Source organism: Lissotriton vulgaris, unplaced genomic scaffold, assembly GCF_964263255.1.
Source record: "Lissotriton vulgaris unplaced genomic scaffold, aLisVul1.2 SCAFFOLD_1444, whole genome shotgun sequence".
Classification (NCBI taxonomy): Eukaryota; Metazoa; Chordata; class Amphibia; order Caudata; family Salamandridae; genus Lissotriton; species Lissotriton vulgaris.
The window spans coordinates 20,056-38,074 of NW_028246333.1; the positions used below are offsets into that span (position 1 = coordinate 20,056).

Here is an 18,019-nt window from a genome sequence, read left to right on the forward strand (position 1 = left end):
CCCTCAAAGGGTGTGGGTTCGGCCTTCAAAGGGACCTCTACTGTGTATGCCTGGACCAATAGTCTGCCTTCATGGTAGATGAAAGACGGGGCCAACGAGTAAACGTCTGTCGGACGCGGGCTTTTTACGCAGAGTATCAAAATGAGGTGCACTATGTAGAAAGTCCAGAAGACTCTTATTGGTTTACAGGACTTAAATTAATAATCCCAAAGGCAGTCTTTTGTGGTAGAGTGGGCAAGCAGTTTAGGCTTATCAACACACCGAATCAATAAATCAAAAGCACTCAAGAAGAAACTTGAGACCAATTTATAAAAATAAGCATTTTTGTATATATTTTAACACCAAGACCTTCTTAATTGGGTAAGTACTTTTTGATATATCACTTTTTACAGTAAGTAAAATGTTAGCACAGATGCGTTTTTATGCGGTAATGCTTTCCTATGGAGAAAAAGGCACTGAGTACAGGTACTGGCAAATGTGTTCTGGGGTCCCCTTTAGGAGCTGAAGTGCTAGGGTGCCAAGGTCCAAAGTACCACAGCCAGTTCGGACTTACCTGCCCTGGAGCGTACAGGTGCAGAGGAGCTGGACGGGTTGGTAGACTTGCGAGGTACACTGTAGGCAAAGAGGGCGGCCACCTAGAAACAGGCTGCACCAGGGAAGTCCGGGAGCTCCCAATGGGAAGCTCGGTTCGTGAGGGTCCTGGGGGCAGAGGGGCACTGTTTGTTGCCGTGGAGCCGCGCCAGGGAGCTCGGTTACAGAGGGGTTTGGTCCATGCATCAAAGGCAATCACGGATCTTGGTCGGGTCTGCAGAAAGGGGACTAAACATGACAGCTGGGCCACTCTCAGTGCTGGCCTCTGTCATGGTGACGTCCCTTGTTGGCTGGTCGATCGTTTTAGTGTTGGAGTGCGGTTTGGACTTTAACAAACTTTGGTATCCCGGGTATTGGTGCAGGGCGGCTCCGGTTGGTCCTGGTGTCTTCACAGTTGGTGGGGGGAAGGATCTGACCTCCTTGAGCACGGCGACCTCCTCCTGGGCAGCTGCTGCGTCGGTGGACTCTGAACGACAGAGCGGTGAATTGAACGTTGCAAGTGACTCCTCCACTTCCAGGAGGATGCAGCGGCTTGGTGACAGGCTGGAGACCCTCTGAGGCTTTTGCAGGATGCACAGGTACCGGACAAGTCGGGTCATAGCGACTGTCAGGACAGAAGCAGGCAGGCAGGGCTTCGTGCGAAAGTCCAACAGCAGGCAGCAGTTGTCCATTATTCAGCTCTTCCTGGTCCTTCTTTTGTCAGGTTAATCGGAGTTTCTGGTGTCGGGGGGCCACCGAAAAATGGAATTTGGGGCATTAAGGTGAGTGACTAGTAGTGGCTAATAGGCTACTTACACCTGGGGTCCAAATTCCACCAAAATCAAGATGATGGAATCCTTCTTTCGTAGAGAACAGCAGGCAGCCCACCTTAGGGGTATGTCTGACCTGGTCGTGCATCACACCTCCTTGTATAACTCATTTCCCACCTGTCCTGGTGCCAAATGGGCCTCAGTGCAGGGGGTGGCATCTCCCCGGTCTGGGGGAAGCCAGGGTCGCATATCAAAGGCGGCGGAGGCTGCGAACCTCTGGCCTTGGTATGCAGATTCACTAGCCATCCTGCTGGAGGCGGTGTGAGCACCTTCCTCCGGAGCAGGCATTGCTTCTGGGCTCTCAGCTGCAAAGGGGTCAGACACATGTCTGTTGTGGAACGCTGGACGAGGCCAGTCAGCCAGCACACTAAGAGGCTGGTAGGTTTTCAGGGGGCGCCTCTAAGGTGCCCTCTGGGTGCATGTCTTAATAAATCCACTACTGGCATCAGTATGGGTTTATTAAGACAAGGTGTTTGATACCAAACACCATAGGTTTTTAGTGAAGTTATCATGTAGCTGGTGAACTCGTAATGACCAGTGCCCAGAACCTGTGCTCAAGATGGCTTCCCTGTTCACTTGTACTGTGAACTGACTAGGACATGGGCATATCTGCTCAGGCAGATCTGTCCTCACAGGTATCATAATACACCTTCCTTAAGCTGAAAGGCTCACTGTAGGGGGGACATATACTGTATGCAGCGTCTGTGGGCACGGCACCCAGGATGTGTGCCAGGTCGTGTTTGCACCATTTCACGCAGCGGCAGTCTGTGTGGTGGTGAGTACCTTCGGGTGGCACATTACATGCTGCAGCCCTTAGGGACCCTCTTTAGGGCCCTTGCCCTAGGTGCCAGGGGCACCGGTTACCAGGGACTTACAGGGGTGCGAAAGGTATTGCCAATTGGGGAACAATTGCAGTTACCCTGTTTTAGGGAAAGAGCACTCACACTGGGGGGACCTGGTGGAAACCCAGGGCACTTCATTCAAAACGGCATCAGATAGCAGGCAAAAAGTGGGGGTGATCATGTCAAAAAGGGGCTCTTTCCTACAGGGTCTCAGCGCGATTTGGAGATATTCAGAATGTGGACTGCCTGCTGTGCACCAACTGCTTCAGCACTTAAGGAATGAACCCAAAGGACTTTTTAGAACTCAGGCTTGTCTCAAATATTCTTTGTTTGTGGAAATGTAGCCGACAGCTGCTGCTTTACAACTGTCGACCCTCTGCTAGCTGCAGCCTTGCTCGACTCCTTCACCTTCTTTAAGTGTCCCCTGACATCTTACTTGAGTAATCCCTAGATACCTTTCATAGTCTACCTTCAATATCTTTGTTCCTCTCTTTTTTAATGTTCTGCAAACAAGTACCTCTCAACCAACGACATGCTTTTAGAAATATACAACGTTGTTATCTGTATCCCATATGGTGTTTTTGTCTTCACGTTGTTGATGCAGCGACACTCCATACTGAGCCCCCACCTCACTCCTCTTTAATGTGTGCTCCTGTTTCCCTGACATGCATCTCTTGTAGACACTCGATTATAAACTGTATAAATTTGAGACACTCTGAAGCCTTCGGGGCCTTCTTCACACATCCAGAAATAAAAATGTCTACATCGCTTTCAATGTGGCTTTGGCTCAAGATATAGCACGGACCTTGACGCTGTTCACTAGATGAATGATGGACTGATGGCCTTGGATTGGCTACACGTCCCCTCCGCTGTTTACTAATATGTGGGCACAGGGGATGGGGTCCCCGGGTCCTTTAAAGCCTTGGGGGAGGGAACAACCCAGCTCTCAATTTTTATTGGAATTGAACCTGGAGGATGTCCCCTCACCACCATTAATATACATGTTTTGACCCCAGAGATTGGGGTCCCCAGGACCCGAAGGCCAACCCAAGCTGCCTTGCCAAAGGTTGTCTGCGGCGTGGGGTTGGCAGCCTCCTGGGAGTTTGGCCACTGGGCCTAGTGGCAGGCCAAGCCCTGTGGCTAACCCCCCACTACGCACGGCCAAAGGCTGTACGCAGCAGGGGCTGGCTGACTTTGGGGGGTGATTGGCTGCAGTTCCAGGCAGCAGCTCCTGCACAGCGGGGTATGGGTCTACAAATGGTAATAAAATTACATTACATTTAAAAAAACAAAACTATTTTTAACTTTAAAATTCACTGAAAAAAAACAAAGGTTAAAGTAACGTTATGGGTGGGTGTGGTAAAAAGATGTGTTTTGGGTTTAAAAGTTATAGTTAGGTGAATATAACAACATTGAAGTTTTGAACTAAAAGAAACATAGAAATTCACCAGCTATAGTTAGCAAAGCGAGCTATAATGAGCGACCCGCCATGCGCTGCTTATGACCTCACATATTACATACCTCCGGAGATGTTCTATCCCAATGAAATAACTGATGACATCATCCAATTGGTGTGTTAGTTTGTTTTATAGTTTACATAGTGGCGGGTAACTACCATATTACTTTTCTACCTAACTTTGTACAGCCTGTGTCCAGCTAATGTGTGTAAATGTTTACAAAACACATGTGCTCCTATCGCACCTTAGGTGTGTAGAGGTATGCAACACGTTATAAATCTTTGTACTGAAGAGTAACTCTGTGTATTGGTGACAGTTGACGACTTGTGCTCAGCATCTTCCACACAAGCTTTTTGGCACTAAAGAAAGTTTTCAACTGGGCAAAGATTCTGCATACTAAGTATTGTAAGCCTTGAGTTATAAGACAGAATCGTCTCAGTATGACAATAGCTTCTTAACATAGAAGACGGTGTTCACCAGGTTCTAACTCATGTACAAGTGCTTGTTTTGCTTCGGAATTTGGGACACCTGTAAAGTTTTCACAACAGTATGAGACCTGCAGATAGTATGCTCTTTGACACCTTCAGACCATGGTTATTTTAAGTGAATAGTTGTTGTTTGGACACGTTGCTGTTTGGACAAGTTTTGCATAGAGTGTGCACTGTACACACTGCTTAGTAGATACTTTCCAATAGTCTGGTATATTTCTCACGGGATTTCATCGTCTGCAAACAGTGTGATAGAGAGTAAACTCTCTCCATAGAGTAAACACCGTTTACAGCACCCACTTTTCCTCTTGTAGCCGCTTCATTTCTCAATGTAGGTTCAGTGACTGTCAGGGGTTTGATACAGGTAAAGACTGTCCGTTGTAGGGCATCAGTTCAGAAACAGGTCTTCAGTATCTGGAGGAACTTTGTTTTCCCTGAACAGTTGTATACAGACTGAACACCGTGTGCAGGATGGGTTGCCCGTTCATCTGAGGTTCATGGTCAACATGAACTGGGTTACCCGTGACGTGTATAGAGTAGGGTCTGCGTTGCACATAACACATGCTTGCTGCATTCAAGAGGGTTGCGTCTGCGATAGCAGTAATGACACTTCATATTATTCTGAGATATTTCGTACTTACTCTCATAGCCCTAATGCCAGAGTCGTTTACAGAGCAATGTGTACAAAAGAAGCGTGGATGATGCAATCAGTGGAGTCCTCAATTATGTAATTTGAGATGTCATCAGTGATGTCATAAATGATGTCATAGAACATGTCATTAGTGAAGTAATATGTGAAGTCAGAAGCAGTGCATGGCGGTGCTGCCAGTTATAGTTAGCGCTGCTAACTATAACTGGTGAATTTCTCTGGCTTGGTGTTCAAAACGTTAATGTTGTCACTGCAGGTTTTTAACACAGTGTAAAATTAATCCACCCTTCAAGTCCTATTGGCTTCAACATACGTGTTTCAGAAACAGGCAGGATAGGCAGATCTGACCTTTGGCACCTGAAACCACTTTTCACAATGAACACGCCAGACCTCTAACATTTATCATCGGCTTGTCATCATAACAAAAGGGCAGACCTATTGTAAGTGTAAGTTATCAATAACATGCGAACTGATACCCAGCAAGGCATCCAGACACAAATCTCGTAAGTCGGATATGGCTAAGGAGAAGAGTCTTGAGTAGTTTTCTGAAGGTAGCAGGTTGGAGGTATTCCTTTATTGCTCCGGCATAGAGTCCCAGAGTTTGGGTGACAGGTAAGAAATTATCTATTCGATGTTCCTGTGCCAGGGTTGCTTGGTTCTAGAAAATAAAATAACTGAAATAATTGTTTTATACAAAAACAATTGGTCTGAAGTTCAGTCTTTGAATGTGTGAATTAATTTGCTGAGTGTGTACAACAAATGCTTTACACTGTCCTCTGGTACTGCCTTACTGCTCGACCAAGCTACCACTTTGAGAGTAAGGCTCTATCTAGCTTTAGCCTCTGCCAAACCTTTGGAGACACTTGGACTCTATTCACACGATACCTCATTTTGGTGTAGTATATATAGAGCCAGTGTCTTACAGTCCCCCATCTGAAAGATGGCGGGGACTGAGAGTTTTTGCATCACCTCGCCTCCCCCACCTGCGGAGTGGAGTTGGCAGAGGGGTCACACCTCTCTTCCTCACTTGTTTTTCCCGTTGGTTCTCCCACCCAAAGTGGGGGTCAGAACCAGTGGGGATCCGTTTCTGAAAGCAGCAAGTGGTCTGGAGAGGCTCACAAAGGTGGCAGGCCTTTGAAGCTTCTCCTTCGTGAACCCTACCCATCCTGGGGGAGGAGGCTTGGCACCTCGTCCCAGGATGTGCATTGTTTCAGGCCCCCGAGAGCAGCAGGCTCTCAACTCAGGGGTCCAGAAACATGTCTGGTGGTGGCAGCTGAAAGCGGCCACTCAGCCTGGACACTAGTGGTGGGTTAGTTTTTAGAGGCATCTCTAAGATGCCCTCTGTGTGTATTTTTCATTAAATCCCACACTGGCATCATTGTGGGTTTAATGTGCTGAGAAGTTTGATACCAAACTTCCCAGTCTTCAGTGTAGCCATTAGGGGACTGTGGATTTCTTAATGACAAACTGCCAGCACCATGTACTCTTAATGGCAGCACTGCACTTACATTGTCTAAGAATGGACTTAGACACTGTAGGGGTACAGGACTCATAAAGACAGGAAGTCCTGATGTGGAAGCATCACACATATAGTGCGTGTGGGCCCCTTCAAACACTGAAAAGCATAGAGCCTGGATACAGTGTGCGTAAGTACAACAACCAATAGAGACCTGGACACCACTAGAGGCAGCGTGCATGGAATCCCTCAGTGTGATTCTTACCACACTAGTCACTTCCATATTGAGTCATCTTGGATACAAACAGGATTTAGTGAATATGGACTTGTTTTGGGCCCTGAACTAAATTCTAAAGAGGTACAAAGGTCAAGGAGACTGATCCTAAGATGCAGTGTCCCCGGCAGAGCAGAATCTGCTGCTGCTGGAACAAGGTTCTAGAGTCAAAACTGCAGGTGGGGCAAGTGGGCCTCAGTAATGGCTCAAAAGGTGACGGCACAACATACAAGGCCATGGGAAAAAAGAGGCACATGGCCAGGTACAAACTTATCACTGTAGCCACAGTATGTCCTCAGAAGACAACACCTTTGTGTCACCGGATGAACACAAGCTGGGAGTCTGTGTTTATGAAGAAGGAACCAGAAGATACCCTCCCTCTGTGGAGCGGGAGGTGCAGCAAGGTTCTACTAGGAGACTAGAGCAGTGCTCCTGATTCATGCACTCGTATTCTTCTTATATTGCACAGATCTCAGAAGGGTCCCATCATCTTTAAAAGAAACGGATAAAAGTTCTCTCTGAACAGATCATTCAAAGGGTCATTCTGGCACAGCAGGACCACTGCACCCATAACCGTGAACCTGCATGTGGGCACTTCAACTGTCTCGAGGGAAAGGGCACTTGAGAGCGCATGATGGGGTGTGATTGGGTAACATGGTGGTTGAAGGGCAGTAAGTGGATGATGGGAGAAGACTGCTGGGCAGATGAGCTGAAAGGGTAAGTATCTGACCTTCAATTTCCCTTTATCTTGTGCAGCAAGAATGGTGAGTTGCTTTGGCAATCACCTGATACCAGGCTGCCCCAGCCTTGCTCCCCCACTGTTCATTCACATGAATAACAAATCCAAGAACTTCCTGGGGAAGCATCAAGGCTATGAGAGGTGAAATGGGGTCAGTGAGTGTGACCAAAACATCTAGTACCAACACTTCAGTCCTCTGGTAAGGAGTTAAAACCAAACAATCCCTCAAGCTTTGCTAAGATTGGCGCCCATTTAAACACACCTCTAGAAGGCCACACAATCGCTGACCTCTCAAACTCTCACCTACTAAACCAGGAAACTGAGAGGGTCTCACAGCCACTGGCGTGTCACAGTGCCACCTACATAACCATGCCGACCTAAAGATTTAGGACCTCTCACACCCACGGAATGAAGCTCACACCCTTGACAGGCACTATAGAAGGGTTTCTGCTGTGCCAAGTCAAACGTACGCCTCTTCGCCATCCAAGGAACTCTACCGAACCCGCTGCCCTTGCTCACGGTACATGGTCAAAGAGGAAAAAAACAAGATAACATACATGCAAAGCAACACACTACTCCCCAATGTTGAGATGCTTTAACCATGATCCAAGAGACCCTGCAACAAACATGCCAAAATGTGGCATGTGCCCGCCACAAAATGTGCAAAACGAGCCAAGACCAATGACTAGATAAAAGTTCAAATAAACCTGAACTCTGAGGTACGCAGACGTTCGAAGCTGCTGGCCTCTTCTTAGTAGTCCTAAGGCCTCCAGAGACAACTGCTCTGCCCCAGAGGACCCTCTTTATGGTCTTGGTGTGTGTAAAGCCACAGCTTATCAATTCAACACAGAATATTTCTGCACAACATACCTGGTTTCCTGCTCCTCGTACAAGGAACTTGGAAGCAACCGAGTCACAGTCTTCGGAAAAAGCTGCAGCATGTCCGGGTTTCAGCGGCGTGTCATACAGTTCAAGGATGTCATCTGCAGGAACGTAAAAGAAAATGTACATGAGCACAACTCAGTGGAAGTGAGGGTCAAGCCTGAAGGATGAGGCTGTCACTCTCTCTGTGCTCATGGATGAGGCGGTCACTCTCTGTGCTCATGGATGAGGCGGTCACTCTCTATGCTCATTGCAGCTGCTGGCACAGTACAGCCGACGCGTGGTCCCATCTCATCTACTCTTTCCGTAGTGGCCCACACTGGAGATACTGTGTCCCCCGACCGCGATCCCTTTCATGCTGTCTCTGGGTGCAAGGGAACGATTAGCTTACTTTGAGAAAAGCCAATAAGTCTCACCTATGCAAGAGCTATTGGCTTTGCCATTATGTTCTAGCCATGTTGAACACCAGCGTGGCTGGTGTTCAGCATGGATAAAAGTTAGTGGGGTAAACAAGAGTGGAGTGGAGTGGCGTGGAGTGCAGTGGCATACAGCAGTGTTAAGTACAGTGGTGAAGAGTGTAGTAAAGCATAGAAGAGTGGGGTAGATTGCACTGGCATAAACTAGAGTGGTGCAGAGTAGAGAGACGTAGAGTGCAGTGTCAGAGTGCAGTAGTGCACAGTAGATTAGAGTGGCATAGAGTGTAGCAGCATAGAATGGATTAGTGTAGAGTACATTGGCATCGAGTGCAGCAGAGTGGCGTACAGTGGAGTGGTGCAGAGTATAATGCAGTGGCATAGAGTGCAGTGGCGCAGAGTTCAGGGGCAGAGACTGCAGTGGCATAGAGTGCAGTGGCGAAGAGTTCAGTGGCAGAGACTGCAGTGTTGAAGATTAGAGTGCAGTGGCGCAGAGTAGAGTGGCGAAGAGTCCAGTGGCAGAGACTGCAGTGTCGCAGATTAGAGTGCAGTGGTGTAGAGTAGAATGGCGTAGAGTGCAGTGGTGTAGAGTGTATTTGTTTTGAGTAAATGGTGCAGAGTGCATTGGCATAGAGTGCAGTGGCGCAGAATGGAGTGTCACAGGCTAAATTGCAGTAGTGTGGAGAGGCATAGAGTGGAATAGAGCATGTAGAGTGCAGTGGCGTAGATTAGACTGATTCGGAGTAGAGTGCAGTGGTGCAGAGTAGATTCGAGTGGCTTAGAGTGGAATGGCGTAGAGTGCAGCGGTGAAGGGTGCAGTGATGCATAGTAGAGTAGTGTGGGGCAGAGAGCATTGGCACAGAGTGGAGTGGTGTAGAGTAGAGAGACGTCGAGTGAAGTGGCATAGAGTGGAGTGTAGCAGAGTAGAGTGCAGTGAAGCAGAGAGGAGGAGTGTGGAGTGGTGCAGAGTAGAGTGCGGTAACGTGACGTATGCAGGGTTTCGTAAAATACTGCCATTACAGATGTTAATAGTGAAAAATTCGCTGTTGATGTACACCATGATATATGTACGTATAACAACGAACTCGCATCGCTGTAGTCAAATCCAACTGATATGACTTCTCCATGAAACTCAAGTCAAAAATACGTGGTCAGGCAGGCCCTGCGGCCGAGGCCTGAAACAACTGTTGACAGATCACAGGTGGGGTGACACGTAACCCTTACACAATGGCGCAAACAGGAAAACCCAGATCGATCCCACAGATAGGCAACTACACCACAAGTCTTAGGAGATTGGCCCCAATAAAACACATTTGGCCAAAGGGGTGCGCGTTACTAAAACACCATAAAGTCAGATGCCACACTAAGTTACGAACACTCAGCCAATCAGAACCCCGCATACACACTACACACAGTGATCATGCGCTCCCCATTTCGGACATCTTGACACATGCCCACTGGCCCCAAATTGTATCCAAGCATGGTCGAGACCCACCTGCGCTTCTTATCAAATGGAAAGATTTATGGCACCATGACAAGGCCCAGTTTCTTGTTTTAAAAGAATGTACACATTGCTTGATGACACTTTGGGAAATGTATAAAATGATGGCCAAAACCAATGAACTTTGAGACAGTCTACAGACCCTGACTCTGTCGCCTGTTCTCCCGGCCGCTGCGTTTAATTAAACAAACTCTTCCTGTTTTGTCAAACGCCTCTTATCTCCTATTTTTTTCAAGGTAAATTCACACTCAAGCAACACAGACAACAGCACTCAGTTAAAATGAGCATTACATTTGCACAGACACACACTGATAAAAGTATACAGCGCACAAACAATGCGTGTGGAAAGGTCATCACATAGTGTATTGAATTGTTTTGATTGTATTAAAATATAAGCTTCCACCGTACTTCAGAATTTCCAAAAAAATGTGCATCATTTGTGCTTTCCATTGGCCAGATGTAGGTAAATCTAATTTACCACTTCTAAAATACCGAATCATACCGATTCGGTATTTAAGAAGTGGTAAATTAGAGGGGGGGAAATGTAGGTATTTCTGAATCGGTAAATACCGAATCGGTAAGATTTGGTATTTACCGATTCTGTAAATACCGATTTGGTATCCCCCATTGATTCCTATGGGCCTTGAAGCCCATAGGAATCAATGTGGAATACCGAATCGGTATTTACCGATTCGGTAAATTCCGAATGTTGCAAGGGTGCAGGGGGTGTCACTTTAACACCCTCTAGCACCCCAATTCCGGACTTGTGTGCCATGTGGCACACAGACATGCCCTGAGGGCATGTCTGTGTGTCACATTGCACAGGTGTGCATGCACAGATGTGAGTTTTATATAGAGCAAACTAAACTCGAGATATCGGTATTAGAGTGCTTTGCACAAGCACCAGTTTTCTTACAGATGGACACCTTTTTTTTTTTTAGTTAAGCACAGGGATATTAAATGATTTGTCCAGAATCACATGATTTTGAGCGTCGTTGCCGAGACTCGAACCCGGTTCCCCAGCTTCAAGGTCAACCGCTCTAGCCGTAAGGCTCCATCCTCTCCCCTTTATTTGGTATCTAGAAAGAATTTGAGAAGGTAAATGCCCTCCTCATACACTGTCGGAGGCTCATACATTTCATTGCAATCCTTGGCCTGAACATTACTTTCAAGGGCAGGGCGCGCTGTTCAACTGCCCCGTTGAGCCAAAAGATGACACAGAGTAGTCCCAGCTCACAATCAAGGAAGAAGAATGTGTTTACATCAGAGCCTAACAAAACTGAAAACCACTTCTCTGCCTGTGCTATCACCACTTAGTGCTGCTCATTTTGTGCTCTGAGCGGAGCTACTCTCACAAGTTGCCCACCCACCGATGAGCCACTCACTCCACACTACCCAGCAAGAGGTGACCCACAAGTCATCAGACTCTAGAGAATGAGGAGTCACTGATCTGTAAATTGTCTAAGCTATTGGTATTGTGACAATGATGAGCTGTTGGCCCTCAGGAGAGGAAGAGTCACTGATCCTCAGAGAAAGAGTCGACACAGGTCCCCAGAGAAAGAGTCGTCACTGATCTCCAGAGAAAGAGTCGACACGGTTCTCCAGAGAAAGAGTCGACACGGATCTCCAGAGAAAGAGTCAACATGGGTCCCCAGAGAAAGAGTCGTCGCTGATCTCCAAAGAAAGAGTCGACACGGATCTCCAGAGAAAGAGTCGACACGGATCTCCAGAGTCGACACGGATCTCCAGAGAAAGAGTCGACACGGATCTCCAGAGAAAGAGTCGACACGGATCTCCAGAGAAAGAGTCGACACGGATCTCCAGAGAAAGAGTCGACACGGATCTCCAGAGAAAGAGTCAACATGGGTCCCCAGAGAAAGAGTCGTCACGGGTCCCCAGAGAAAGAGGAGCCACCAGTCCAAGGTGGACTTGCTGGAGACAAGGAGGAGCCACTGGTCCCCAGGCAAGGAGGAGACGCCGGTCCCCAAGCAAGGAGGAGACACCGGTCCCCGGGCAAGGAGGAGATGCCGGTCCCCGGGCAAGGAGGAGATGCCGGTCCCCGGGCACGGAGGAGACGCCAGTCCCTGGGCAAGGAGGAGACGCCAGTCCCCGGGCAGGGAGGAGACGCCAGTCCCCGGGCAAGGAGGAGACGCCAGTCCCCGGGCAAGGAGGAGACGCCAGTCCCCGGGCAAGGAGGAGACGCCAGTCCCCTGACAAGGAGGAAACGCTGGTCCCCGGGCAAGGAGGAGCTAACTGCCCAAGGCCCACTTGTCACAGCTGCTTACGTGTCCTCCTTACTGTCCTCATCGAAGCTTGAAATATTTTCTGGACAGCGTTTCAAGGACTACAGTCATGCGAGGATTTCTTCTGGGTGCAAATCATGGGCTTCAACTTTTAACAAGCCGCTGACAGGACCTTCTATCGGTCTCGCCAGTGTCCTATGTACATTCTATTGTCAACCATTTGTTTTTTTACATATTTTTCACTTAGCAACAAATCTGTAGAATGTTTTTTATCTAATTTTACAAGTTCTCTCACAAAAGTACACTACAAAACAAAGATGAAACTGACTTTGTATGAACTATTAAAGGATTAAAAACTAAAATAATTTGTGCCACCTGGGAAACACTCAATGTCAGTCCCGAGACCCAACTTTTGTAAAAATCCCAGTTGACCCAGAGAGATCCTTCTCCTCCTCCAACATCTTATCTCGACTGCACCAAAGCTCTTCTCAAACCTTCACAAGCAGAATCAGTCACTGTTTTCACGTGAGTGTAAGCGTGCAAGTCTGTGAGCCCAAACCGAGTAAGACACCAGAGTGACACGAGGAGTGACGCTCACCTTGCACGATGACATCGTCGTCCATGTAGATTGCCCTCTCGGCATCGGGGACCATGTACGGTAGGTAGTACCTTGCAAACGTCAGCTGGGAGGACAGACCCGGAACAGAGAAATGAATATGACATTAGTTAACAACACAAACTGCACAGGCCTACAGAAGTGCAAACAATGCATGAACACCACTGCAGAGAGTTGAACCGCAGACACAAAGTGCACAGCATCAGCAGTATGTGGACAATGAAGGATCACGCATCTATCCATGGCATAGGCCATGGTCCGTCACAAGAACAGTCTCACCAGACCACTCACTACCTCTCAAACCCTTAAAGCACCAAAGAGGCGGAACAGTGGCAGGTGGAGGAGTGGACAATTGAAGTAAATGTAGCCAACTACTTTACGGCAGGGTAATATGTCTGAAAATCTAGGCAGTGCTGGCCCTCCTGATGACGTCTGAGAGTAGCAATTCGCTTTCTGGAGAGTTAAAGAGAATCTTAATATCTCAAAAAAGGGTGAGTCAAGAATTATGCACCTTTACCTCAAAAATGTGAACAACAATGTTCATGATCTAGGCGTTACCAGAACTCATATTGTCTTTGTGTTCACAACACAGACAGCACTTGCAGAGCTCAAGAGCTCTTTGTGTTCATGATCCAGACAGCACTAGCAGAGTGCAGACCCCTTTGTGTTCATAACACAGACAGCACTTGCAGAGCTCAGATGCTCTTTGTATTTAAGATACAGACAGCACCAGCAGAGTGCAGACGCTTTTTGTTTGCAATACAGACAGCACCATCAGATTGCAGACCCCTTTGTGTCCATGATACAGACAGCAGAAGTGAGTGAAGAACGCTTTGTCTTCATGATACAGACATCACCAGCAGACCACTTTGTGTTCATGATATAGACAGCACCAGCAGAGTGCAGACCCTTTGTGTTCACAATACAGACATCACTGGCACAGTGTAGACCATTTGTGTTCATCATACAGACATGACTTGCAGAGCTCAGATGCTCTTTGTGTTCATGATACAGACAGCGCTGGCAGAGTGCAGACCCTTCGAGTTCATGATACAGACATCGCTGGCAGAGTGCAGACCCTTCGAGTTCATGATACAGACAGCGCTGGCAGAGTGCAGACCCTTCGAGTTCATGATACAGACAGCGCTGGCAGAGTGCAGACTCTTCGAGTTCATGATACAGACATCGCTGGCAGAGTGCAGACCCTTCAAGTTCATGATACAGACAGCGCTGGCAGAGTGCAGACCCATCGAGTTCATGATACAGACAGCAGCAGCAGAGTTTGAGCACTTACCGGTTTTATGGGCTCTCGCTGGTCAGGATCTACCCGAATCTTCCCCTCCAAAACACGAGGATCAAAATCTAAAATTTTATATTTTAATGTTTTCAGCTCTGTATTCTTTAGCCACAATCTAAAGGAAAAGAAACCAGTTATATTTTTTGATGAAACAACATGAAGTTAACAAAAGTGAAGTGGTCACACAGACTGGATGTCAAATTATCTCATAAACGAATAACTATAGACAGGGTTTACACAGTTCAACGAGCAGTCTCCCTGCCGAAATTTATTCACAAAAAACAACTGATAATTTACTGGTTGTGAAATAAGAGCGACAAAAGCACTTTTAGAGCGCCAACATGATGGAGGTGGTTTTGAAACCAATAACTGTATACGTAGCTACAGAGAGGAATCATCAAAGTCGGCAGTGGGTTGGCCATCCTCGAAACCAAGTCCACGTTGCCCTGAGCTCATGATAAAAGATAGTCAGCCTGAGAAAATGTGAGCTGGGAGGCTTAAATGAATTATCCCTAACGGAAGAATCACACCCGGCAGTGAGCTTTACTGTCCAGGGCGATCACTGGGGTGATCAGAAGGATGATAGATTATGGGGGATTTATCTGAGCAATGGAGGACACAGATGACCGGGAATCGAGGGGCAGCCAGGCAACAGAGGGGCGCAGAGCAGGCGGGGATGTGTAGTCTGCAAGGAAGGAGTTCAGCAAGGAAATGACAGGGATGGTTAAAAGATGCTCTTGATGAATTGAACGTTGCTCCTCTGCAAACTTCTACTTTCTACTGAACTGTAGAGTTTCGCCCCGGGTGGAACTCCTATTAATGCAGATGACTACCATCCCCACGTGCAGGCGAAGACACGACTCATGCCAGGTCCAGGCTTTCTAGCTGCACCACAAGTTGAGGAGATCGACTACTGGCCCTCCTGGGTGAACAAACATCTGCGGTGTGTGTCAGGACTGGGCCCTTCCTCCGACTGTAAGAGGTGCTTGTGAGTAGGACTTGGGTACATGCGGTATGTGATGATCCAGTACGGGTGAACAGCTGCATGAATGTTGCCCAAAGTTTGAAGAATGCTTCCTAGGGATAGCTACTGCCAGATAGCAACTGATCTTTCCTTTCATGCCCCAGCGCTATTTCTCCTTTACTGCATGAGGGACTGCAAGTCAGGTGGGGTCTGGTTCAGGCATCACATCCTTCTCAATAGAGAAGGAAGATTTATTTGCGTCCACCTTGCCTGGATCAAGACAGTAATAGCAGGTCAGCCTTTAGCCAAACAAAGGAAAGCATGTCAAAAGGACTGTGGCCACGGGCGTAGCCACCGCAAAAATACTTTAAACACGCAGAGTGACTGCTCGCCCAACCCCTCAATCCTACACCCAGATCAGGACTGAATAGCTGAGGCTAGCATCAGCCACTGATTGGCTGCAGAAGTGTCTGGGGCAGATGTACAAACCCAGTGGTCTTTGAGGGATGGTGGTGAACAACAAGTACCCATTATGCTTTCCATGGGACCGACCCACACCTACGGCAGGGCACAAAGGGCATGGATTTTATTCCTCCAAGTGCATAAGAATAACTTTTAAGAAGAGGGGACAGTGGGCCTGGCACCAGGTGCAACTGAAGCCCTGCTAATCAGGTATCCAGAACACCTTTCGGATTCTAGGGGCTGTTAAACCAGTACAGAGCAAAGGGCTGGACCAGGATGTTTTGCTGAGTCGCCTGAAAGAGTAGGGACCGTACTGCAGAGCGAAGAAAAGACCAGCTACTCCCAGGAATTGAAGGCGAAGGCCGTACACTGCCTGGTAAGCTGCCTTATTCATCCCAGGACAGCAGGAAGCAGTGCTCCACGTGCTGGGATGAGAACGTTTACCTCAGAGGAGCTGCAGAAGATCAGAGGTTGTTGCAGCTTCCTAGCTGGACCCAGGATCAGGATTGTTGAGTTTCCCTCTCTATATACTTTCCATTTCTCCCTGAGAAAGGACCAACACACTTTAAACCCACCGCTAATGGGGTGAGGGTGTTTAAGAAGCCTCTGCAGTGCCGGGAGATTGATGCTGCGGACGCTGGGGGATCTGCCTCTTCAAGACACCGGTTCAACCCCTTCTGACGCGTTCTGCGGCCTCAGGACCTCCATGCTCTTGACTCGTCCTCGCAGGCCCAAGTGACCAGGCTCAAGCATGAAGGTTCATCGTTCGAGGGACACACTGTACCAGCTGCAGCCCTACGTTTGAACTTCGTCACTTCATCCACCAACCCAGTGACAGAATGTGGTCAAGACCAGGAACAGCCCTGCACCAACATCTGCACTCAGGCGTCTTGTCTAAGGAACGAAACTATAATAGAAATATCATCACTTTCATGGGAGAAAGGGCTGACTATTCAACCTCGCTCGCTATCCCCGAAACTCAAAGTCAAAAAGAAAAGCCCGGTCACAGTTGAGGGAGTGCTTGCAGTATCCGCCTCCTGTGATCCCGGTGCCCCGGATTCACAGAGTCCTCTTTTGGAACAGCAACAGGAGCTAGCAAGAGACAGCTCTCAAGGATGACTGGTGGAGCTAACAGAGTGTGAACTAGGGTGTTTGTTCATTTTCTCTGTGTTCTTTGCAGAGAGGGCACCAACATTTTCACAAGCGGGGACCTTAGCTGACCCACCTTCCCACTGTTAATGCAAATACAAATGTCACATTCAATCAACATGTTCTCTCCATAAGAAGGTAATCTGATTTAGAATTATTTTATTAAAAAGTGAAAGTCGGCTTTATTTACTACGGCAAATTTCTCCAAATAGTTGTTTATGAGCCCCGTCCGCTTGTTCCTTACCGCAGGTGGTCGACCGTGTCGTTCATGGTGACGATGTAGAAGACAACATTGGATTTTGTGTTGGTAGAAATGCTATTCATGGCCGCAATCACACCACCGAGCCGCTCCTCGACTGCTGTAATCACCACAGGAATCTCTTTGCCACTGCGCTCCTCGGGCATGCTGTCTGGTGCCTCAGGCAAGAAATCTATGCGCTGTATCCCCAAGGAGCCTGAATCTAGAGAAGAAATATTTCAGTGCTTCACATGGCAAGGGACCGTGACATCAACAACATAGAGATTGTGTTTACACAACAAATTGGTAAGAGAACGTGCAGAATCCTGGTCGCCGTACTGACGCGGAGCACATCGTACCTGCCTCTCACTCAATCACCCGCGGCGCCTGCGGACAGGCTAACAGTAGAGTGCAGTCCAGTGTCTTACCCTGTACCCCTGTCTTTGTATTACTAAAGGCGAACAGTAACACTAGGAGGACAAAGGACAACCAAGCCACTCAGTAGGCTGGGGCTCAACTCTGCTCGCAAAGCTCGCCTGACCATTCCTTCTGCAGGGGCTGAGACTGAGTTCAGGCAGAGAAGTGATCAAGTCAAATGAATGTCTAGAGTTGAGGGAAAACTCAGCCCATTCCTGGCCTGTGGCTCTTCAAACTTCAACTTTAATTCATGGCTAATCTGATGTTCTACACATGCACCTCAAAAACCCTTGCTTCTCTACTCTCAGTCTTTCTTCTACGTGGACAACAGGATCCTACAATAATTTTTCCTTCTCCAACTTAGCAACACGTGTGGGTTTAACACCATTCTCATCCACACTTTTTTCTTCTCCGCTTCTCTGAGTTCTCTTGAGTTCTGAGTAATTGTAACTTTAAAGACGAGCGAAATTTGAAAAAGGAATTCATGCAGCTTTTAAAACTATGGGATAACTTTCTAGTCTTGTAATACTGC

At 47.7% G+C, this 18,019-nt stretch overlaps 1 protein-coding gene across 2 annotated transcripts in view; it reads right to left on the reverse strand.

Moving 5' to 3' along the window:
• Positions 1-18,019, reverse strand: part of LOC147665978 (glycosyltransferase 8 domain-containing protein 1-like) — a 64,520-nt gene that overhangs the window by 11,415 nt on the left and 35,086 nt on the right. For both annotated transcript variants that reach the window (XM_086949350.1, XM_086949351.1), the window contains exons 4-7: positions 17,077-17,293; positions 14,255-14,372; positions 12,943-13,027; positions 8,176-8,288 (exon numbers count right to left, since the gene is read on the reverse strand). In XM_086949350.1, the coding sequence (XP_086805476.1) occupies positions 8,176-8,288; positions 12,943-13,027; positions 14,255-14,372; positions 17,077-17,293 (533 nt within the window). The remainder of the gene's footprint in view (positions 1-8,175; positions 8,289-12,942; positions 13,028-14,254; positions 14,373-17,076; positions 17,294-18,019) is intronic.